This window comes from Chiloscyllium plagiosum, chromosome 5, assembly GCF_004010195.1.
Source record: "Chiloscyllium plagiosum isolate BGI_BamShark_2017 chromosome 5, ASM401019v2, whole genome shotgun sequence".
Classification (NCBI taxonomy): domain Eukaryota; kingdom Metazoa; phylum Chordata; class Chondrichthyes; order Orectolobiformes; family Hemiscylliidae; genus Chiloscyllium; species Chiloscyllium plagiosum.
In genome coordinates this window covers 40,791,710-40,816,985 of record NC_057714.1, presented here as the reverse complement: position 1 = coordinate 40,816,985, position 25,276 = coordinate 40,791,710, and the positions used below count along the sequence as shown (strand labels likewise).

General features: G+C 37.6%; 1 protein-coding gene across 8 annotated transcripts in view; it reads right to left on the bottom strand.

The window, feature by feature from the left end:
* Positions 1 to 1,885: 1,885 nt before the first annotated feature.
* The window catches only part of LOC122549819 (cytoplasmic dynein 1 intermediate chain 1), a 271,821-nt gene continuing 248,430 nt past the window's right edge, over positions 1,886 to 25,276 (bottom strand). For all 8 annotated transcript variants that reach the window (XM_043689901.1, XM_043689899.1, XM_043689900.1 and 5 more), the window contains exons 15-17: positions 22,098 to 22,238; positions 10,138 to 10,263; positions 1,886 to 2,485 (exon numbers count right to left, since the gene is read on the bottom strand). In XM_043689901.1, the coding sequence (XP_043545836.1) occupies positions 2,366 to 2,485; positions 10,138 to 10,263; positions 22,098 to 22,238 (387 nt within the window). In that variant the 3' untranslated portion in view covers positions 1,886 to 2,365. The remainder of the gene's footprint in view (positions 2,486 to 10,137; positions 10,264 to 22,097; positions 22,239 to 25,276) is intronic.

Here is a 25,276-nt window from a genome sequence, read left to right as displayed (position 1 = left end):
GTCTTCAACTTCAGCTCAGAATTGGAGACTTGTTTTATTTTCAGAAATTGCCTGAATGCCATGTGCTTAAATAATAATGTCATTACCTCAGTCAATTCGTTGGGATTTGAGGAGTCCTGATGCACATTTGCAACTGGAAGATCTGGTGCCAGTTGGTGTACAGCTGAGCTAAAGGACCAGAAATACCATTTTCAGTCTCTGGTTTCTGTTGTGAGTTGAGCTGAGACAGTAAATTTTTTAAAAATTGCATCACATTTCGGTACATCCTCTGGATATTCCACAGTCAATTAATTGCCTTTCAAATGCAATCAATGCTGGTATGTAAGCAAAGTTTACTGCCGTGAACTGACCAGCTATGTTTCACAAAACAGAAGTTGACCAGATTATCAAATCCTAAAATGGGAACTAAACCCAAAATATTGACTCAAGTAAATGGGTCATCAATGAACCGTTACTATTTACCTTGAAACAATTCCTGTGTTAAGAGATGACCATGATTGAACTTTACAGTCCAAAAGCCTCATTATGGTCACTTGATATGGCACTTTACCCCACCATGAGTCAAGTTCAAATTTGATGGCAAACTAGTGCTACTGAAGTCATAAATACACTGAAAAAACTTCATCTACCATAGTACTTTTGACTAACAGTATGCTGTGTAAAACATGAGCTGTTATTTTTTTAGAATGAAAAGAGAGCATAAAATACAACTAGATTATTTCTTTATGGAAGTATTACTGAGGCAAGTTGCTTGTATTTTGATAATCCAGTAGAACAATTAGAAAATGCAAATTACACTAATAGTATTGTTAGACTTCAGTTTAAAGCATTCTAAACTTAGCTAATGGGCATACTTTCCAAAGACCTAAAATATAACCCATACAGACTTCTCTATAGATCTTACAGCATATTCTTGGCATGATCAAACTGTCGCAAGACATATTTGTTCTGATTTCCTACAACATTTTATTTTAATTATACGTTAACATTCCTGCAGCACTGTGGAATTAAAACAAAAATAACAGCAATCCTTGCTGGATGAAAATACTTACATCAATAGAATTAATCTAATCTTGCATCAGCCACATCCGATTCTGAGAGGCTGCAGTTTAAATTGTGAAGTAGATTTGTGTGTCACTTGTCCTGCAGTATTCAAACTACAAATAGTATTATGTTGACAAGTATGCTCATAGAATCATAGAGATGTACAGAACGGAAACAGACTTCAGTCCAAATCGTCCATGCTGACCAGATATCCCAACCCAATCTAGTCCCACCTGCCAGCACCTGGTTCATATCCCTCCAAACCCTCCTTCCTATTTATAGACCCATCCAAATGCCTTTTAAATGTTGCAATTGTACTAGCCTTCACCACTGCCTCTGTCAGCTCATTCCATACACGTACCCACCCTGTGTGTGAAAAAGTTGCCCCTTAGGTCTCTTTTATATCTTTCCCCTCTCTACCCTAAACCTATGCCCTCTAGTTCTGGACTCCCCCACCCCAGGGAAGAGACTTTGTCTATTTATACTATGCATGCCCTTTATGTTTTTATAAACATCTATAAAGGTCACCCCTCAGCCTCTGACGCTCCAGCCCGAGCCTATTCAGCTTCTCCCTATAGCTCAAATCCTCCAATCCTGGCAAAATCCTTGTAAATACTTTTCTGAATCCTTTCAAGTTTCACAACATCCTTCCGATAGAAAGGTGACCAAAAGTGGCCTCGGAACTGTTTTCAGTGTTTGGGATATTGGACCTTTAAACTTTCTTAAATGGGAATTGCTACCACAGTATCGCAGATAATGATTTTTTTGGGGGAGAATATTAACGTCTTTAAATGAAGAAAACAAAAATATGCAAAATTAAAATAATAAAGGAGACATTTGGTATGTTCTAGGATAATTTATTCCATGCAGTAGATTAATAAATACAGAGCAGCAATGCTCAAAGTACAACCATTCATAATGGTGCATTACCAGTGTGAAAACGCCACATTTGAAATTGTTGGCTCAGTTTTGTAGTGCAGCTCACCACATCCGCATACTATCATATTTAACATCATGGATTTAATAGACTATGATATACATGCATACAAATACAGGTATAACTATGGACTTCCAACTTGTCAATACAACTACTAACTAGTAATGAATAGCTGTTCTGCAATTACATTTTAAACAACATTACAGAATTGAACGATAATTTTCATAATGCTATATTGTTTTTAAACATTTTACATATTGTTAAACATACTAGAAGTGTGAAACAGTAAAACTATAATAGCAGCTTTTCGTCATAAATGGCACTTCCAACTGGCATATCTTCATATAGCATAATTGCACTGGCAAAGCAAGTTCAGATAACATCTTACAGCTGTACAGTCAATTCAGCAACACTTTCCTCTTCAGCATCTGCCCGGTTAGCTCGGATCTCCACCAGGGTCCTAGCAAAACGTGCCCACTCATCACCATGAGGAATTGCCAATTGCTGTGTGAAAACAAGTGAAAGTACATCACCTTGAGGAAAATGTTTCTAACATTCAGCTCTAAAGCTTCAAAGGTATACATATCTCCTGTTCAATTCATATGGTGACTCTGCTAATATTTTTTGCTGTTTATCTTCCTCATTGGTCAAGATTCACATGCTGTATATGTTTGGATTTACTATGCACACCTTGAATAGGTTTAATGGATCAAATATAAATGTTCCACAATCTAACAAGATATAAAAAGGTTGTAAATCATTAGCCTGCATTAAGTGTCTTTTAACTATTATTAAGAGTCATTAACTGTGCAACATATTGGCAGTCCTGTCACGAGCTTTGAAAGAAGACAGAGTGCTATAGAAACACAGCAGATCTGGCAGCACCTGAAAAGAGAAAATAATTAACGTTTCAAATCCAGTGACCCTTTGTCAATCTGTTGTGTTTCTCCAGCATATACTGTTTTTGTTTCAGATTTCCAGCATCTGTAGTTCTGTGTGCTTAGTTTATTTGACAGACTTTATACTATTTTTAAAAAAATAACATTCTGATACAGCTAAGAATTAGGTTGCACGATTTCCTTTCAATACAAGAAGTGATATTTTGGCTGAACACAAATCCAATGAAAAGGATTCAGCTTACTGTAATGGTTGTAATTTTGGCAGTCCCAACTCATTTTCAATAGTTGTGGAATTATAGTACAAAACCTACTTACAATTTCGCACAAATTGTCAATCTATTTCAGAGATGTACCACGAGGATGATTGTTAAATTGGTTATGTTATCTGTAAAGGTCTAGGAAGTAATTAGTTAGCAACCAATACAAAAATGATTTCAGAAGGCAATACTCATGGTTGCATTTGAGAGTCAGCTATTATATCATGTGACACCAGTCTAAGCAGCTTGCAGTCAGGCAATGTGTCAAGGGATAATTAAACAGAAATCTTTAAAGCTTTACAAACATAAGAAGTGTGATTATTTAAAACACCTGAGAATCAAAAGACAATGAAAATATATAACATCGGTTATTGTGGAAAATGAAAACAAAACACTGGTGCAATCAACTAGCGTTATTTCCTATCACTGGAAAGCAAAACTAAAAATCTATTCTACCAAAAGGAAGGCTGCGAGATCTACTCTGGGTCTATACCATCTATGTGTTACCTGCTATGCCGCTCTGAAATAAAACATGGTTGCAGAGGAAGAAATATTGTTAATGTGTTTTACCCATGTATAACAACAACATTTAAAAGTTGCCACTGGGTGCTACTTATGCATCTGTGAGGGGGCATAGACAATATCAGTCTCTCATGCCAATAATCTCAGTAATGCCCCTATGCATGCACAAATAACATCATGTAGAATAGAGAATGTGCTCCTGTCAAACAGGAAACTTGACAATTAACTCTTGAGCATCATTGGCCCAGTGATCTGAAGCCATAGCAACACTCACAATATCGTTGAGAACTTTCAGCACATGTTCCATGCTTTCCATTCCCTGAAGTAATTTGTAAATATTTAGGCCTTAGTTCTGAAATAAACTCCCAGCCACACCCAACCAAACCATTCATACTTCTACAATCCTGGAAGTGCAAAGATGCGATAGTTGAGTTACTAACTAATCCTTGTAATCAGATTCCAAACTAATTTTCTGAAACAATTGCGTTTGCATTCAAATCATATAATACTAATCAGATATGGGGTGGCTGGCGAGTTTCAATCTTCCAATACCTAGGGTTAACACATCTATGGTAATAATATTTAACGCTGGGGGGAGACACTGGAGCTTTTGCCCTGTGAATTTAGGGATGGTGTCATTTTTATTACAGGCAGCTGTTATACTGCTCCTTTGTTGTGGCATTGTCCGACTATGCTTTAATCATGTGCATGTGTGAGGATTACTCCATCCAGTGATCAAGTTAGAGTCGGAGTTGTACAGCATAGAAACAGACGCTTTGATCCAACTCATCTGCACCGACTAGATATCCTAAATTAATCTAGTCCCATTGGCCAATATTTGGCCCATATCCCTTTAAGCCCTTCCTATTCATATATCCATCCAGATGCCTTTTACATTTTGCAATTGTGACCGGTTTCTTCCATCATCTTTGGCAGCTTATTCCACATACCTCATCTGCTACCTGAAAAAGTTGTCCCTTAGATCCCTTTTAAAACTTATCCCTCTCACCATAAACCTATACTCTCTAGTCTTAGATTTCTCCTTCCTGGGGAAAGTACCTTGGCTATTCATCCTATCCATGACCCCCCCCCCATGATTTTAGAGACTTCTATAAGATCACTCTAGATCCTCCAACCCCAGTGACATTCTTTTAAATCTTTTCTGAACCCTTTCAAGTTTCACAACATCTTTCCTATAGCAGGGAGATCAGAACTGAACGTAGTATTCCAAAAGTCTTAATCTTAAATACAGCTTAAAAAGTAAAATCACCATCAGCTACTTCCATCTCATCAATAAATACTGGCCTAACCAGCGATGCCCACATTCTGTGAATGATTTTAAAAAAAACTTCATCTCATCATTCTCACCAGCTACTTCAAGCAGGACTCAGTTCTGAAGAGGAGTCTTACTGGACTTGAACATTAACTCTGTTTCTCCACAGATGCTACTAGATCTGCAGAGCTTCTCCTGCACCTTTTAATTTCAAAACATATATACTACTCCCTGGCAAAATTTAATTACCACATGAATCAACAAACTAGATGCATATTACAAGTGTGCAATTAAGCTCAAAGCAGCCTATTTGAATGACACCCCTTCCACCACCTTAAACATTGAGTCCTTCTACTGCTGATGCACAGTGGTAGCAACATGTACTTTATATACATGATGCACTGCAGAAATTCATTATGACTCCTTTAACACTCCTTTCCAAAACCACAAGTTTACCACCCAGAAGGACAAGGATGGTAGATGCATGGGACACCACAAACCTGCAAGATACCCTTATAAGCTACACATCATTCTGACTTAGAACTATATCAGTACGCCTTCAGTCACTGGGTCAAAAACCTGGAACTCATTCTGTGATAGTACTCCAGGTGTACTGACAACACGATTGCAGCAATTCACAAAAACAGCTCAACATCACTTTCCTCGGACACAGAAAGCTGGCCTTACCAGAGACACCCATATAACATGGATGAAGAAAAGCCACTTGCAAATAAGTGATCATCTTAATTAATAGCAAATTTTTCGAATATCTATACAAAAAAGGAAGAAGTTGAGGAATATTTCAGAAGTAACTTGTAGTTTATCACCAGACTCTAAAACTATTCTATGAATTTCAATTGATTTTTTAAAAAAACATTTTGACGGAAACGTTCCAAGAGATTCAGTGCAAAGATTAGTTGTCTAGACTTCCCTCAAAAATCACTAACAAGGGATAAACATTCTGAATTTTTTTTTTGCAAAGAATAAAACAGGTTACTTACTGATTTACTGGGAAATGTGCCACTAACCAAAAAGATATTTTAGTAGAAACACGCTTAATCATGGTGTAAGTGAAAGGACTTTATTGACAAACATCCAAATTCCAGTACTTTGATGACTGATTTAATGGGTTCTTGGCACCTAAGTACGCTGTTATTTAAAAAAAAACTCTCCTCCATAATTCATTCTCAAATCCAATTTCAAATTCCAGAACATGAACAGACACTGAATACTTTTCTGCATTGGGAGAACCAATTTAATTTAGTAAGCGTTAGAGAATGCATCACAAGACAGTTAGCCTTAGGTATTCAGTTTATTAAGTGTCTAAATTGTATTAGAAGCAATTGATAAAGCAGGACCATCAAATGTAGAGATAAATTCCCCTTTGTTACTATTTGTCTTAAGCTATCATACATATTTGTAAAGTAATTAACAAAATCACCAATTAATGCTTCCTACATACCAGCTAATCGGCTGACTGACAGTGAAATGTATGTTAGATTGCCAAATGTGCTCAAAAAAACTAAACAAAAATTAAATGATTAGAAGTAAATTTATTAGAAATATAATCCCAAGACCATAAAATATAAGAGCAGAAGGAGGCCATTCAGCCCATCAAGTTTGCTTCACCATTCAATAAATTATGGAGTCAAAGATCAAGGAAGCAGGCCCTTTGATCCAAACAGTCCATGCCGAACATAATCCCAAACTAAACTCATCCCACCTGCCTGCACCTGGCCAATATCCCTCCAAATCTTTCCTGTTCATGTACTTATCCAAATGTCTTTTAAAATGTTGTAATTGTGCCCACATATAGCATTTCCTCAGGACGTTCATTCCACGTGTGAACCGCTCTGTAAAACATTTGCCCTGCATGTCTTTCATAATTATCTCTCCTCTTACCTTAAAAAACTGCCCTCTAGCCTTGAAATCCCCCATCCTAGAGAAAAGACACCGACCATTAATCCTATCTATACCCCTCATGATTTTGTAAATTCCTATAAGGTCACCTCTCAACCTCCTGTGCTCCAGTGAAAAATGTCCCAGCCTATCTCAAACCTTCTTGGCTGATCTGATCATTCTCAGTTTTAATGTTTGTGTGTAGCTTGATCAAAAGGAATCAAGAAAAATCACTAGTAATGAAAAGGTGCAAAACAGATAATGTTTTCATAATTGCTTTTTTTATTGTAAGGGGTTCTAATTTAAATCTGGCTATTGAAGTGTGATCTTTATACTGTTGCAAATTCAGGTTAATTATTCTTTCATGTTAGTATGCTCCCTATGAAATCCCTGCATTGTGAGAAGATTGTCTTGAACTAGGCTTTGAAAGTGATGTCAGATCTTAGAAAGAAAATATTTGAATTCAAGGGGGAAAAATGCATTGAGAAACTGAACTTGATGCATGACAAATTATATCATGAAAACAGATGCCCAAATCAAGCAAATGCATCCCATTTCAACATTTCAAATTTATAGAAATGGTTATTGGAATAGTAAATGCATTCCTGATTTGCAATGGTTTCATTTATATTAAACTGAATGGAAAAGATTGCTATTTTCTGTATCTTTCTGAATTTCATCATGATTACAATAGATAACAGAATAATAACTTAGGCAAAAATCAGAACACCCACTGGGAACAACACAATTGATGAACATATTTACAAATTTCCCAGTTTTTCATTTTCAGGGGATTAATAAAACAAAGTTATCCTTTAATGAGATGTTTATCCAGTACATTCATCATATTAAAATAAATGCAACACTTGTGCAAAAGAAACTTAAGACTTATATGCATGGACTTAGGAATTCTACTGAGTTCCAAAAGGCATTTGATAACATCAGATGGTTAGGGGTAACATATTAGCATGCATAAAAGATTAACGGGCTCAGAAGAAACAGTGGGGATAATGGAGTACCACAGGCATCCATGATAGGTCCTCAAGTAATCAACATTTTGAATGAGGGGATTGAAGGTATGGAAACTAAATTTGCCAATGACTCCCAAGATAGGAAAATAAACTGTCAAGTGAAGGTATAGAATCTGCAAACAGTTAAAACAAAATTGGCAGATGGATTGTAATGTGGACTAAGGTGAATTTATCCATTTTGAGGGGACAGGAAAAATTAGCTCTAAAATTATAGAGCTAAGTGGTACAGAGGGATCCAGGAGTGCTGATGTGTTAATCACAAAGTATGCAAATACAGCAAGGCAAATCGAATGTGATCATTTATTGCAAGAAGAATGAAATATAAAAGTAAAGTTATACTATAGTTGTAAAAGGTATTGATAAGGCCACATCTGGACTATTGTTCAAGTTTTGATTTCCTTATTTGAAAAAAAAAGATGCTTTAAAAACAGTTCAGAGATAATTCACTCAACTCATTCCTGGGATGACTTAGTTATCTTTTGAAGAACGGTTGAACAAAATAGACCCACATCCACACCCATTGCAGTTAGGAAGAATCAGAGGCGATCTTGTTGAAATATAAAATCTTTAAAGAACTGCCTAGAGTGGATACCCAGAGGCTTTTTCTACGTGTGGAGGAGACTAAAATAATGATACATAAAAGTGGAATAATATATTCTTAATCTCAGGTGGAGATCAGGAGAAATGTTCTTTTAGAATTTAGTGTGAAAATCTTGGAAGATAGTGGAAGGCTGGCTCTTCAAATTTATTCCAAAGCTAGTTTCAATAGATGTTTGATAGAAAAAGGACTCAAGGATTGTGGGGAACAGGTAAGAAAGTGGAGATGAGACCACAACTAGATCATCCATGATCTTGTAACGTAGTGAAGCAGGTTTGAAGCACTAAATGGTACATTCCTGCTCCTATGACCTATGTTACTGAATAATTGTAAAATCTAAAATTAGTACAAGAAGGTATCTTTAAAAAGATGCAACTAAAATATAGGAGGTGTTAAGATTTGAAAACATGATAAATAAAAGTAATCTGGGGTATTCCATGCACAGTAGGGTAATCTCTGAATAATCTTTCTTCATTGACTGCAGGAATACAAAGCTATGGTAGTTACTGAGGTTCAATTTAACATGGCATTACAATTTATCAAACATATTACTATGCTAAAATTAGCAGGTCTCAAAATGAGAGAGATTTAACAACATATACAAATGACTGATTCAAAACTGAACATGTAACTTTTTTTTGAAAAACTTGATTAGCAAATTGAAAGTGTTTGCATTATTAACTGCAGAATTATGAAAGTGATGTTCCTATGTTTTCATAATTATATTAAGTTTTACATTGAATTAATTGATGCAAATAAAATTGTTTCATTTGCATTTAGAATTGAGAATAATTAATAATTCAAATTCTACCTGTTATTGCGAGTTTGTTACAACAAATCACTTTTACAGAATTTCAATATTTGACTTTTACATCTTTCTAAACTTGTGGGGGAAATTGTAATTCTGAATTCATGGGTGAGTGTAGTAGTGGTACAGATCCATGTCAGTTACTCAAAGAGTTGGTCAGTGGAAGTGCCCAATTTTAGAAATGTGATAAGGAAAATGTTCACTAAAATCTCAATCACCAATGTGGTTTCCTTTTACTTGTTGCTGAAACACATATTTAGTGAAGATTCTCCTTTAAAAAGATTAATAATGACCTTCACAACACTATTCAAATGAAATAATGTATTTTAAATGCTATGTAAAATAAACGCGCTTATCAGAACATTTTTACTTTTAAAACATAAATTAACATGGAAGAGCAATACATTTTGAAGATTTCTTATTCATGATTTATTTCTATTCAAGACACAAGCAGTTCGTAAGAATAATTCAAATGCAAATTATTAATTTGAAATCAAGCCATGTCATCAATCTTTTTTAACAGCGATAATATTATTGTTTATTTTTTGTGGTTTGCTGATTGGATGGATCTCAGTAGATAATGATGGTGAAGATGCTCCATGTAATGGACGAATGACAAACATCTACACTAAGAATCATTAGCAGCAAAAAAAATCGTTCTTTGCTGAAATGAGCGTAATTCTAAATTATGAAAGAAAAAAATCATATCCCAGCTTTTATATCTTTAAGTTTGAACACAGAATGATATGTTCCCAAGATTTTAAAAGGATGCAAAATTTCAACTAAAAATATGCTTGTACAAATAATCAAATCACAGCAATTAAACAGGATTACAAAACTAATATTAGAATAAGAAGTTTTATAATTACCTCACTAACATCATAAACCCATACGTGTCCTTCTGAATCTCCTACTGCCACCTCCCTGCCAGTTGATGCCCATCTGACCCGATTAAGTGCAGATGTCCCCTCAACAGCTGCACTAGCTGTTGGCACCTGAAATGAAGCAATATTAACAAGTAAATTTATAACAGAGTTTAGGTGACTTATACATACAAACTAAAAACAGAACTAGCCGCGTAAGTCATCGATTCTCCAATAATTCAGTCAAAAGGAAGACCACTGTAGCTAATACAAGTTAAAGCATGCTATTATTTTGCTTAATAAAACAGCCCCATAAACCTGCTCTATCGTGATATATGATTATGCCTGATTTTGGATTTCAACCTCCCTTTCCTACCTGCTTCCTGTATTCCCACAATTCCCAAAACAGCAAAAAACCTCAGCCTTCATAATGCATCCATCAAATCTTGAGTAGAGAATTCACAAGATGCACAACTCTGAGTGGCAAAATTTCTCATCAAAAAGTCCTAAGTGATGTTCCTTGTAGGAAATGCATACAAATTTGTCTGAATATCAAAATTTAGAAGCTTCATGCCTGAGAAAAATATTTGGTCTTTATTTTTAGTAAAGTGAATAACTTATGCTTCCTCAAATTATACTCACCTTGCTGCAGACTCATTTAACTCATTTCTTACAACCTTCTCACAGCTTACATTCCCATCTGGCTTTGTATTGTCAGGAAATTTGGATACATTACTCTCACTTTCTTCATTTAAATCAGACTGTAAATAATCCTAACACTGACCATTGTGACATCACTATTTACAGCATCCCAACTTGAGAATACCCTGCTTGTTTGTACATCCTGCTTCCTAACCATTAACAAAGCACTTATCCATGCTAACATTTCACCCTTGACTCCATAAACTCTTATACAGCATATTAATCTTTTATGTGGAATCCTATGCAAAGCCTTTTGGAAATCTAAATATACCACATCAATGGATTCCTCTTTATTTCCACTACCAGAGTATTCTCAAAAAATTAACAAACTTGTTAAACATGATTTCCCTTCTGTTGGTTTGTGTATGATCACATTAGCACTATATAGTTATATTAACAGATTTTCTGGAATGTTAACACATACTTAGTAATCGATTCCAACACTTCCTTAATGATGATGCCACACTAACTGGCCTTAAATTCCCAACTTCCATCTTTCTTGAATGGCTGTGTATTATTTGCTAACTTCTAATCCCCTGAAACCATTCTAAAATGCAGGGAGTTTTGGAAAACCCCGAACAGTGCATCACCCATCTACATATGGACCAGTTTCAGAGCCAAATTTCCATCTGGTCTTGGGAATTTATGGGATTAATTGCTTATAAAATTAACTTCAGAAAGATTTTTGCTGTTTTGATGAAACCGTTGCTTCCCAAAATCTTTTGTACTACTTTGTGAAACTGCATTTAATACAATTTAGATAGTAGTCATTGATCGGCCAGCTGAAACAATTTTTTTAACAATATCATTCATGGGGTCAGGGTATTGCTGGAGTCTGATGCCAACTGGCATTTAAATAAATGTGGCTTCCCCGAAGAGTAATAATAAAAGATCTGAACCATAAGGGAAATACAGGATAGTGGTGATGTCAGGATCTCACAGACTAACAGTAGAATACGTGGCTTCACTTAATAAATTCAATTTTTGGAAAAAAAATTACAATTCTAAATGTTCACATTCACTAAGGCGAGGGATATTACTGAAGTTCCAGTTTGGAAAAGATAGAGTCAGCTTCACACTCCATGTTCAGGTTCAGCCAGTCAGGATTTAGAAATGAGGCATTTGCAGCAGTTTCATAATTTCTTAAGGTTATAGTTTAAAATTTCAACCTGCATTAATTGATTAGGTTTAAGATTATAACCTCCACACTATTCCTGAGGCAGCAATTGCTAGTAGTCATTTTGCTTTTTTCCTCAAGTTTAATAACATCATTCCCATAGCAGGGCGACCAGAACCGCACAGAAGAGGCCTCGCCAACTTTCTTTTCAACCACAACATGACGTCCCAACTCCTATACACCTGAACAATGAAGACAAGCATGCTAAATGCCTTCTTAAATACCCTGCTTACCTGTGTTGCAAATTTTAAAGAATTATGTACCTGAATCTAAGTCTCTCTGTACTACAACTCTATCCAGGGTCTTACCATTAATTGTATAAGACCTGTTCTTGTTTGTTGCAACAAAATGCAATACTTTGTATTTAGCCAAATTAAGGTCTATCTGCCACTCCTCAGCCCGTTACCAAGAGATCTAGATAAATTGGGTCAACCTTAGATAATCTTCACTGTCTACTACACCACCAATTTTGGTGTCATCGGCAAGCTAACTATGCCTCCTATATTCTCATACAAATCATTTATATAAAATGACAAACAAAAATGGGTCTTGTACCAATCCCTGTGGAACACTTCTGATAAAGGCCTCCAGTCCGAAAAACAACCATCCACCACTACCCTCTGTTTTCTGCCATCAAACTAATTTTGTATCCAATTGGCAAGCTCACCCTGAATCCCATTTGATCTAACTTTACTAATTAGTCTACCATGCAATACCTTATCAAAGGCTTTACTGAAATCCAGTTAAACAGTATCTACCACTCCGCCCTCATCAATCCTTTTGGTTATAACTTCACAAAAAAAAAACTTAATCAAGTTTGCAAGACAATTTCTCTCACACAAAACCATGTTGACTATTTCTATTCAGTCCTTGCCTCTCCAAATACATATAAATAAAGATCACTTTGACTGGATTGTACTATAGGAAGAGGAACATTGGGAAACAAATAGGATGGGAGATCTCAGACATATGTAAGCTTAATAACGTTGTAAAAATGGGGCACTTTAATTTTCCAAACAATGACTGGAGCTACCATAGTGTTAAAGGTTTGGATGGTGAAGAGTTTGTCAAATGTGTTCAAGAAAATTTTCTTTACCAATATGTGGATGCTCCTATTAGAGAATGAGCAAATTAAACCTTTTGGGCAATAAGGCAGGGAGGGTGGGGGAACACTTTGGGCCTAGTGATCATAATTTTATTAGTTTCAAAATGGTTAGGGAAAAGGATAAGCCTTCTATAAAAGTTAACATTTTTAACTGAAGCAAGGCAAATTTTAATAGTATGAGACAAAAACATTCAAAAGTTGATTGAAGTAGACTGTTCGCAGGTAAAAGGACAGCTGACAAGTGGGAGGCTTTCAAGAGTCTAATGACGAGAGTTCAGAGGCATTTTGTTCCTATTAGATTGAAGGATTAGGCTGGTAAGAGTAAGGAACAATGGATGAATAATGATAGAGATTCTAGTTAAGAATAAAAGAGAATTTTATTTTAGGTACAACTTGTTTCAACTGAATATCTTAAACCTTAAAGGCATCCTTAAGAGAGAAATCAGGAAGGCAAAGGGGATATGAGATAGCATTGGCAGATAAGGTTAAGGATAATTCAAAGAGAGTCTATAAATGCATTAAAAGGGTAATTAGAGAGAGAAGGTAGGGCCTCAAAGATGAAGGAGGTCACCTTTGCGTTGAACCCCTATAGATAGGAGAGATCACCAAATGAATATATTGCGTCAGTTTTTACTTTGGAGAAAGAAATGGAGTCTAGAGAATGCAGCGAAATAAACTGTGATGTTTCAAAAACAGTTCACACTACAGAAAATCAAGTTTGGGAGGTCTTAAAGATTATAGAGGTGGATAAAAACCTCCAGGACTTGATCTAATGTATCCCAGAACGTTTTGGGAAGTAAAAGAAATTACGAGACCCCTTACAGAAATATTTGCATTACCTATAACTATGGGTGAAGTGCCCAATGACTGCAAGGTGGCAAATGTTATAACTTTGTTTAAGAAAGGTTAAAAGGAGAAACTGGGGAATCGTAGACCTGTGCGTCGGACTTTGGTTGTGGTCAAATTGTTGGAGGTGACTATAAAAGATAGGATTTATGGATATTTAGAGAGGTGAAACTTGATTAAGGATAGTCACTATGGTTATGTGCGAGAAAAATAGTGTTTCAAAAACTTGATTGAGTTTTTTGAGGAAATTACCCAAAGGATTGATGCTGGTAGAGCAATAGACGTTGTTTGTTTGAATTTTAGCAAAACCTTTGACAAGGTTATGCATGGTAGACTAATTGGTAAAGTTAGGTCGCATGGGATTCCAGGTGAGCTTACCAATTGGTGAGCATAATTGGCTTAACAGCAGGTGACACAGAAATGGTGGAAGGTTGCTTTTTGGATTAGAGGCCTGTGACTAGCGGTTTTCCACAGGGATCGGTTCTGGTCCCTCTTGTTTGTCATTTATATAAATGATTTGGATGAGAATATAGAAGGCATGGTTAGTAAGTTTGCGGCACACAGTGGCTCAGTGGTTAGCACTGATGCCTCACATCACCAGGGACCCAGGTTCGATTCCAGCCTTGGTCGACTGTCTGTGTGGAGTTTGCATGTGCTCGCCATGTCTGCGTGGGTTTCCTCCGGGTGCTCTGGTTTCCTCCCACAGTCCAAAGATGTGCAGGTCAGGTGAATTGGCCACGCTAAATTGCCCATTGCATTAGTTAGAGGGAAATGGATCTGGGTGGGTTACTCTTTGGAGGGTCGGTGTGGACTGGTTGGGTCGAAGGGGCTGCTGTGGTAATCTAATCTAATCTAATGACACCAAGACTGGTGGCATTGAAGAAGGTTTTCTAAGATTACAAAGCGGTGTTGATCAAATGGGTCAATGGGCTGAAAAATGGCAGATAGTGTTCAATCTGGATAAATGTGAGATATTGCATTTTGGTACAACAAACAATGGTAGGGCTTCTACAATTAATGGCAGGGCCTTGAGTAGTGTTGTAGAACAGAGGGACCAAGGGTTGCAGGTACATAATTCTTTGAAGTTTGAGTCACATGTAGACAGGTGGTTAAAAAGGCATTTCACAAGCTTGCCTTCATGGCTCAGTTCTTTGAGTACAGGATTTGGGAAGTTATGTTGCAATTGTACAGGATCTTGGTGAGGCCTCTTCTGGAATACTATGTCCACTTCTGGTTGCCCAATTATAGGAAGGATATTATCAAATAGGAGAGGATTCAGAAGAGATTTACCAGGATGTTGCCGGGTATGGAAGGTTTGGGTTATAAAGAAAGGCTGGATAGGCTGGGACTTTTTTCACTGGAGCATAGGAGATCGAAAGGCGATCTTATACAAGTTTTTAAAATAATGAGAGGTGGAGCTGAGAAATAAGAAGGGTGCAAATACATTGTTGGGGCTGTATTACAGGCCTCCCAACAGTGAGTGTGAGGTAGAAGAACAAATAGGTAAACAGATTAAAGATGTAGAGGCAACAGGGTGGTGGTGATGGGAGATTTTAATATTCCCAACATTGACTGGGATACACTTAGTGTCAGAGGTCTGGATGGGGCAGAATTTCTAAGAAGCGTACAGAAGAGTTTTCTAGAGCAGTATGTCAATAGTCCGACGAGGGAAGGGACCATACTGGACCTGGGTTGGGGAATGAGCCAGACTAGGTAGTAGAAGTTGCGATAGGGGATTTCTTTGGGAACAGTGGCCACAATTCTGCAAGTTTTAGAATACTCGTAGACAAAGATGAGAATGGTCCTAAGGGAAGAGTACTAAACTGGACCAGGGCTAATTATATCAAAATTAGGCAGGAGCTGGGAAATGTGGATTGGACACAGCTTTTTGAAGGGAAGTCCACATTTGATATGTGGGAGGCTTTCAAAGATAGGTTAAAGATAGTGCAGGATAGGCATGTCCCGTTGAAAGCAAAGGATAGGAAAGAAAAGATTCAAGAACAGTGGATGACAGGAGAAATCGTACGACTAGCCAAAAGGAAAAGGGAAGCATACATAAGGACCAGGCAGCTAAGAACAGAACGGGCCCTGGAGGAATATTGGGAGAATAAGACCAGTCTTAAACGAGGAATCAAGCAGGCTAAAAGGGGTCATGAAATAACTTTAGCGAGCAGAATTAAGGAGAATCCCAAAGCCTTTTATTCTCATATAAGAAGCAAGTGGGTAACTCGAGAAAGGATTGGTCCACTAAAGAATAATGAAGAAAGGATGTATGACGAACCTGAGAAAATGGGTGACATTCTGAATGATTAGTTTGTTCACTGAGGAGACGGACATGATGAATGTTGAGATTAGAGATAGAAGTTGGATTACTCTGGATCCATTGATATAAGTAGGCAAGATGTGTTGGGTAGACTAGAGGTTAAGGTGGACAAACCCCCAGGACCGGATGGGATCTATCCCAAGTTACTGAGGGAGGCAAGAGAGGAAATAGCTGGGGTCCTGACAGATATCTTGCATCCTTAAACACATGTGAGGTGCCAGAGGACTGGAGGGTTGCTCATGTTGTTCCCCCTGTACAAGAAGGGTAGTAGGGATATTCCGAGTAAATACAGACCAGTGAGCCTGACATCAGTGGTGGGAAAGTTGCTAGAGAACGTACGGAGGGATAAAATCTATTTATATTTGGAAAAGAATGGATTTATCAGTGATAGACAACATGGCTTTTTGCGGGGGAGATCGCATCTACCAACTTAGAGTTCTTTGAGGAAGTGACCAAGTTGATAAATGAAGGAAGAGCTGAAGATGTCATATACATGGACTTTAGTAAGGCGTTTTATAAGGTTCCCCATAGTAAACAAATGGAGAAAGTGAAGTCACATGGTGTGCAGGGTATAGACAACATGGCTTTTTGTGGGGGAGATCGGATCTACCAACTTAGAGTTCTTTGAGGAAGTGACCAAGTTGATAGATGAAGGAAGAGCTGAAGATGTCATATACATGGACTTTAGTAAGGCGTTTTATAAGGTTCCCCATAGTAAACAAATGGAGAAAGTGAAGTCACATGGTGTGCAGGGTGTTCTAGCTAGGTGGATAAAGAACTGGTTGAGCAACAGGAGACAGAGTAGTAGTTGAAGGGAGTTTCTCGATATGGAGAAATGTGATCAGTGGTGTTCCACAGGGATCAGTGCTTGGGCCAGTTTTGTTCATGATATACATAAATAATCTGGAAGAGGGCACAATCGATATGATCAACAAGTTTGCAGATGACACAAAGATTGGTGGAGTAGCAGAAAGCATAGGGGACTGTCAAAGAATACAGGAGAATATAGATAGATTGGAGAGTTGGGCGGAGAAGTGGCAGATGCAGTTCAATCCAGACAAATGTGAGGCAATGCATTTTGGGAAGTCTAATTCTAGAGTGAATTACACAATAAATGGAAGAGCCTTGGGAAAAGCTGATGAGCAGAGAGATCTGGGAGTTCAGGTCAATTGTACCCCGAAGGTGGCTGCACAGGTGGATAGAGTGGTCAAGAAGGCCTGGAACATGTTGCCAGCAGAGGTGGTAGAGGCAGGCTTGGTAGATTTATTTACGATGCGATTGGACAGATGCATGAGTAAGTGGGGAGCAGAGGGATACAGATGCTTAGGAATTGGGCAGCAGGTTTAGTCAGTGGATTTGGATCGGCTCAGGCTTGGAGGGCCGAAGGGCCTGTTCCTGGGCTGTAAATTTTCTTTGTTCTTTTGTTATTTGTATAGAACAAAAGTTGTGAGAGGTTGAAAGTGATTACTCGGCATTCAGGATTCTAGGTTATATAATAGAAGCAATAGGCAGGATTTCCTGATTCTGCCAGGGTCTAGACATCAGGAGCAAATGCATGTCAAAAACATGTAGAAAGTGGGACTGCCCACTTCTCACTGTATTTTCCAATAAGCAGCGAGTTAATGGCCTATGATCATTAATTAATGAGGGCAGGCAAATCCACTGCTGACAACACACACACAGTAAGAATTTTACCAGGCTCTGGTGCAACATTCAGGCAGCCACAACCCAGAAGACAGAAGATCCTGGTGGATAATTGTGCTGAGATGATAGCAAGAGATGTCTTATACTTCAGTGACCATCCGTTGACATATTTGTACATTTAGAGGAAAGGAAGCAGGTACTTTTCCCACAAGACAGAAAGTCGAGGCCACTGATAGAACTAAGGAGGCGTAGATGGAGGTGGCCAAAATGATGAATAGCTGAGGAAACATACCCAGACCACAAGCACATTAATACATTGATGATCCGAATACCGAGTGGTACTAACTGTGGCATCTGGAAGCTTAACATAAAGTAATAGGTCTCGTGAAAACAACAGCCACATAACTGAACCATGTGTGGATTCTAGATCAGTGGTGCTGGAAGAGCACAGCAATTCAGGCAGCATCTGAGGACAGGCAAAATCGACGTTTCGGGCAAAAGCCCTTCATCAGGGCTAAACCATGTGTGGAGCTATGTCAAGCACCATGCTAGTACTGAGGCTTACTGTTAGCGTGCAAAGACCCACACTCAAGTATAGTCTAAAGATGCAATGATGTGGTGAACTGGTGCCTCAGCATTTAATATGAATGGTAACATTTACACTGGCCTATAGTGAACAGCACATAAGCAGTAGAAGTGTCCGTTCCATGCTTATCAGAGAAACATGTTCAGAACGCCAGGAAACACCAATGGAATAGCAGTGAATAGCCATTTATTCAACATGAACCTGATAGATGATGCAACTTTGCAAATCAGGTGGATCACTGCTGGACAAGTCAGGCGTGGAATATAATTTGGTGGCATGATCTGGTGAGCACTTGACAGACATGCAAAGTGGTGATAGCAGAAGCAGTGGCAGAAGAGATGCTCAGCAATGTTTAGCTCCAAGAGGAATTTGAGCCTTGGTCATCATCATCCAAATAGCAAAGGCACCAGCATCTGAAATGGTGGAGTTTCCAGAATCAGTGAAGCCCAGGCTGAAACAATGGAGGAATCTATGAGTGGATTCATATCTCTGGATTGCAGACCTATGCTGTCCTCCATAATGGAGGAGGCAAGCTTTATGGAGTACAATATTTGATGCGTGAATGAGTTGTGAGGGGACAGAGAATGACTTTTTCAGAAGGTCAACAGAGCAATGAGTGTGCATGATTGGACAGCCATGTATCCCCCTAAAACCAGGGAAACAACCATTCCAGATGACTACATGCATATTGTCAGGATTTATCCACCACTCCAGCCCAACCCACTGTCACAGAAATACTGGCGACTGCCCTTAAAACTCAGCTAGCACCATATTTGCAATTAAATTGCCTCCATCACCAGTGTACCATGGCTGCAATGTGCATCATCTAAAAGAATTCACTGCAATGTCAGTACCACCAAGATCTGTGATATTGTATGCTGTTGAAGGGTGAGGACAGCATGTGCATTGGACAAGTGTGATCAGTAAGGTCCCCTCACAGCCTTACCTCATCCTGATTTGGAACTATATCGCTATCCCTTCATCCTGACAGGAAAGAACCATGATGGTGCTGTCATGGTTCAGAAAGGTGACTCACCACCACCTATTAAAAGGCAGTTAGAGGGGGATCCAAGATGGCGGCGACCCAGTAAGACTGAGTCTATAGTGCTCCTCCCAAGACTTGGGCACAGTGGGTCACCTACCCCCTACCAAGCTCACCTCATCCTGATTTGGAACTATATCGCTATTCCTTCATCCTGACAGGAAAGAACCATGATGGTGCTGTCATGGTTCAGAAAGGTGAGTCACCACCACCTATTAAAAGGCAGTTAGAAACGGCCAATGACTTTTGATCACAGCATGATGGTCATAATAGGAACTAGTCAAAATAAACTTGAAGCAGGGAAGTTCACACCATAGGCTGTTAGTTAACCTTTCTTCTGTACTCACTTTAATATACATGAGCATTCTGAAATACTGGAACTGCAAGTAGATACAGTGATGGTGAGGGTAGCATGACAACATTATTTCTCAGGGCTTAAGTTAAATTGATTAAGCAGAACTAAAGAGATAGGACTGAAAAGGAGGGTGAGTTTTAGACAAATTAGATACAGGAACAGAAATCAAGAAGCAGTGAAAGATTGGATTAAGAGGAAGAAAAAAATGCAAGGTTTGAAAACTTCACATTTCAAAAGTTGTAGCACTAAGTTAATGAAATTTCAAAAGTTTTAAAAATCATTTTTTGCGCAAGGTAATTTGATTGGCAGTCATTAATTAACACTTAAGGTTATTAATTAATAAACCAACTCACAGGCAATTAATGTTCAAATCCAGCAAGGTCTTAAAAGTAACAAGTGTGCATCAATGTGATGTGATAAAACAAATGACAGAGTGGCACAAGTCAAACAGCAAATTCTGGAGATTTACAACTCATGGAATCTCTCCATTTCTTGAACTTGCTGGCCAGCTTGTACTTTATTAATGAAGTGTAGCTTCAACACACTCTTATTTCTTCAGCAAGTTCAGGCCCATTGTAATATCTTCAGGCGACCATGAAGGTCAAGAGCCACTAGAGAAATTATTCAACTTTATTGCAAATGGAAACACAAACATTTTTAAATTGGATAGTCATGAGTTAGTTGGATACCATGTATCAACAACTAACCTACTCCTGGGTGTAAATTTACATAGTTAACAAAAACTTATCCAACAAGACAATCCTTAATTATTAAATTAATCATCAAAGGCTCAATTGTTTTAAGACACAGCTCATTAACTGTAAACAGCAGGAATTGCCAAACCAGAAGTAAAGCATTGCTAAGGGTTAAAAATGACATTTGTTACAGGCTCATTATCAATTTTCAGGTAGTTCTATAATACAGCTAGGACTGTCACTCTTAGAACATCAGGGTATCAAATCAAGATCCTTCTCCAAATACTCCTTTCATGGGCAGCATAATGCAATAGCAATCATGTATGATACTGTTAACACGTCAACCACATTGTTTCACAAAACACCTGTACCCCGAAGTCCGACATGATGGCTAGAACGGAAAGCCATGAATTAATTTTGATAAACAGTAGTGCAAATCTTTCACATGTTCAAAGGTTTCAAAGATCTATTTCAAAGTTTTTTTTTTGATTGTTTTGTACTAGATGTAGGCATGGCGAGTGCCAAGATTTAAAAAATTAATGCCTTTAGAATATTCGAAATCTTGTGTGCAAATTTGATTAAAATTGTCTGCCTGATCGAGATGACTTAAGACATCCAGTGTAATTTTCAGCCATCTGCATTTCAAATATACAGAACGGAAAACAAAAAAGTTTGGTGTAGTACTGCTCTAGAGCTGAAGTGGTTAAATATTTAATCAGTCAAGTATCACTGGGGGAGATTTTACTAGAACAAGAGATGACCACACTAAGCGTTTGGCATTTGGTAGATTGGCACATTTCACAAAATATACCTGACAGTACTTCAACCTCCTCCTAAAACATAGCTGATGTCAAAAAAACCTTTCCCACTCATATCCTGCAGCTGTGTGGTTCGTAATTAAAAAGGCTGCACCGCTTCCTGCTGTGGCCACTTCAAAAGACTTTTTTTGTCTCCAGTCAGTTGACATTCAGCTTGAAATGACTTGCCCACATTTTTATTTATAGTTGATGTTGTATTACAAAAAGTAAAAATGTATATGTTCTATACTAATAAAAATGAACATTCTATTGTGTTTAAGAATAAACTACTTGCTTTCTTGTGACCCAAAAAAACCCAGCATTGCAAGAAGAACTAATTCAGGCACAGTTGTGTAAATGTGCATTTTAGTTTACTGCATTTTAAAAGTTAACAAACCTAATTTTAGAATTTCAAAGCGCTCAGGGATTATAATGCAATGCATATACTTAAACTGGTGATGGGAATTTAATCTTCAAACTTAAAAAAATCCTATTTTTAAAAATATTGTTAAAAGATTAAATAATCACGCATGATTATTTTCTATAATCCAGTGAGATTCTGTGCTAAAGATTAACTGGCAAAGAATGTTGTAGAAGAAAAACCCTTTACTACTATTCTCTAACCATTGCTCTAATATTTTCAAATATTTCTAGAAAAAGTGATTAAATAACAAAATGTTAACTTCTTCCTCACCTCGGTATCATTATTGAGGTTCCAGAGGTCTAATCGTCCCATCCCATCCACACAGGCAAATAGTGCAGGATGCACTGGTGACCACATGACGTCGTAGACATAGTCTGCATTGTCTTCAAAGGAGTAGAGAGGCTTGTTGTGCTGTAAGGCGGAGAGAGTAAGAAGACTTTGTGGCGCTAGTGCTGCCTGAGGCTGTCTGGCAAGTCTAATTAAAAACTTTGCACATTTCCAAAGTGTCATAAACCAATGAGATGAAAGCCCACAAAGGTGTGCTGTAACTTCAATACAACAGCTGTCCAGAAAGATAAATAAAAAAATGAATACCATAAGGACTGTATGAGCATTCCTCAGACAGGTAGATGTATAGGCCTTTAACTCACAATTCACTCATGACAAGTAGGAGGTTACATGTCCAAATGAATCAAACTGTGGTAAACGTGCCAAGGATTGTGGGATGCTCTAGATAAAGCAGGCAGTAGAATTTAACTGCAGGCTTTCAGACAATAAACTGACATTATAGATACAGAGTGCCATCTAGTGAAAAATGCAATGCAGCAATAACTGTTGTAATTGATTCCCTGTTTCGCTGGGGATAACATGTCCTCTCTTCTGCTTATCTCCACTCCAGCCATTTCACCTATAATGTGGGTAAGCAGCAAGGACAAACTAAGCAACAAAGATAAAACGTGTAGATCAACATGACTGCAATTTTCTTCTAATAAATTTGAATGAAAAGTGCTTCTCCTCTGGTTCACCCTGCTCCCACCACCACTTTTCTAATTCTGCTCCCTAGTGACAAAAGTCGTTTTTGGGGGTTAAATGTGGTATTCCTCTTCACTGTAGCAATTATATAAGTGGCTTTTTTTTCTCTTTTCAACATGTACATAAATTGATCTGGTCTTTATAAGTGCCTCAGATTATGCTTCTAGCTTCACAGCAGCCTCTGTCACTTCATCCTAATGTAAATAAATCCCAAATCAACATTTGTCAATGTTCTTTTTTAGTGCAAATTGCTTTTGCATCAGAAATAATGTTGTAATATTTTAAAAATAATAAACAGTAGCACACTCAAATTCCATTTAATGAGCTCTTATCGCAGTCATATATTAACACCCAAATGATCATAAGTCAGGATGGTATTTCTTATATCAGATGCAATTAAGTTGCAAAGGGATACATGTGAGAAATGTTAAATTTAATGTGATTCACACATCAGTTTCTGCTATCTCAACTGCAGAATGAAAGATCAAAAACTCTAACTAATATTGGACAGTAGTAATTTCAATTTGATCTTGATTTGGATCAACAGCCCACAAATCACATAAGTCAATATTCAAAAACTGAGCAATGTTACATTTAGAATTGTATACAATGGCAGTCAGAATCCAAAATATAAAATTAATTCTTGAAAATCCAACAGTTGCCTTAACAAAAGTAATTAATGAAAATCAACTGATGTGGATGTCGTCCTTGTTAAATGTAGCTGTTGAGGATCTAACAGGACGTGAGACACAAGTTAACTGCTAATATATTAAGAACTGTATAAAAAACGTGGGAAGGAGCAAGTGGAGAGATCAGTGAGGGTTAGAGTACAAGGGAGATTAGAAATCACAGGAGTCACATATGGCAAAGGACTAGTAATGGCTGTAGAGAAGAGGTTAAGAGTTCGATTAGGCAGTAAAAGCAGACCAAAGCAAAGAAACCCTGATACTAGGATAGACTGTGGTGGTGGTTGGGTGGTGGTGGGGGTGGGGGCTACTGTATTGTGGAGTGAATGGGGGTGGGGAGAATGTTGGAGAGAAGAGAGGGCGGAGAAATATTCACAACAGTTCATGTTGTAAAACTCTTGAACTGTTGAATCTAGAATGCTGTAAGGTGCCTATATGACAAATGAGCCTGTTTTCAGTCTCATTGGAACACTTCAGCAGTCAGAAGACAGAAAAGTGAGCTTTGTGTTACCGAAATGGTCAATTTCCTTATTGCAGATATATTCAGATAGATTACTGATATCTATCCTAACTGCTTCCAAAATTACCTGTTTCTTGGACAGATTTTGTACATTCCAACTGCCATAGAGCAGCAAAGTTCCGTTATCATCAGTAATAACAAGGCAAGAGAAATACATTATAATTTGACATAAACAGTGCACTTAGATTTAAAAAGCCCAAAGGTTCAGAAGCATATTAGTAATAAATTCAACTTAAAGATAATACAATTGATTATATGTTTGTGACTTTTTTTTTAAGACCAAGCATTCTTCATAATCAAGTTTGAGAAACTATTCAAACAACAAAAGTACGATGATCAGACTGGGGTTCTGTTTCTAGAAATATTTTTAAAAATCAAAGCATTTGGCAAAGGAAACAGATACTTGACCAATTAGGGTATCAGTTCATCAACCAGTGAAGCAAGTGGTAGGCAAGGAATTCCCATACAATTTATGTATTTACCAAGGATTCAATAATTTTTTCTCATAAGAGCTAACAACTCAATGTCAGAAAAAAAAGTCAAAGTGAAAATTTAGGATTTTTCAGTTTTTCATTAAAACACAAAAGTCACCTCATCCAAACATTAATGTCAGTACTCTGCTTCTTTAAACTATAGCTTTCTCCAGGTCCTTAAAGGCAGTAAAAACAAAATCAATCTCTTGCTAATACTCTGCTCTGCAAACCAGTTCTGCCTCCACAGAATTGTTTTCCAACTATGATTCGCCACGTGTCAGACACAGTACGTCATGAATGGTGCTTTAATGGACATTACAAAACACTCAACACAGCAGGTCACATTCTCCTGGTGCCTTTTCATTCTTAAGGTGGCAGTCTACTGATTGGTATGCCTTAGGTATGTCACAATATTCCCAGAAAAACCTGAACCTAATATTAATTATTGGTGGCATTTAAGAGCTATAAATATGGCATGGGAATCAAACAACTATCATTGAGTTAATACAATGCCTAACCTGGTTATTCAAGATCCAGGATCAGCAGAGTTTTCATTTATTTATTCATGGGAAGTCAACATTGCTGGCTAGAGAAAGTATTGGTGAGCTACCTTCTTGAACCTCTGCAGTTCTTGAGGTAGTAGGACACATACCATCCTGTTTGAAAGGAAACTCCAGGTTTTTGATTCAGTGACACGGATGGAATATAGTTCCAAGTTTCAAGGGTGGCAGGAATGTA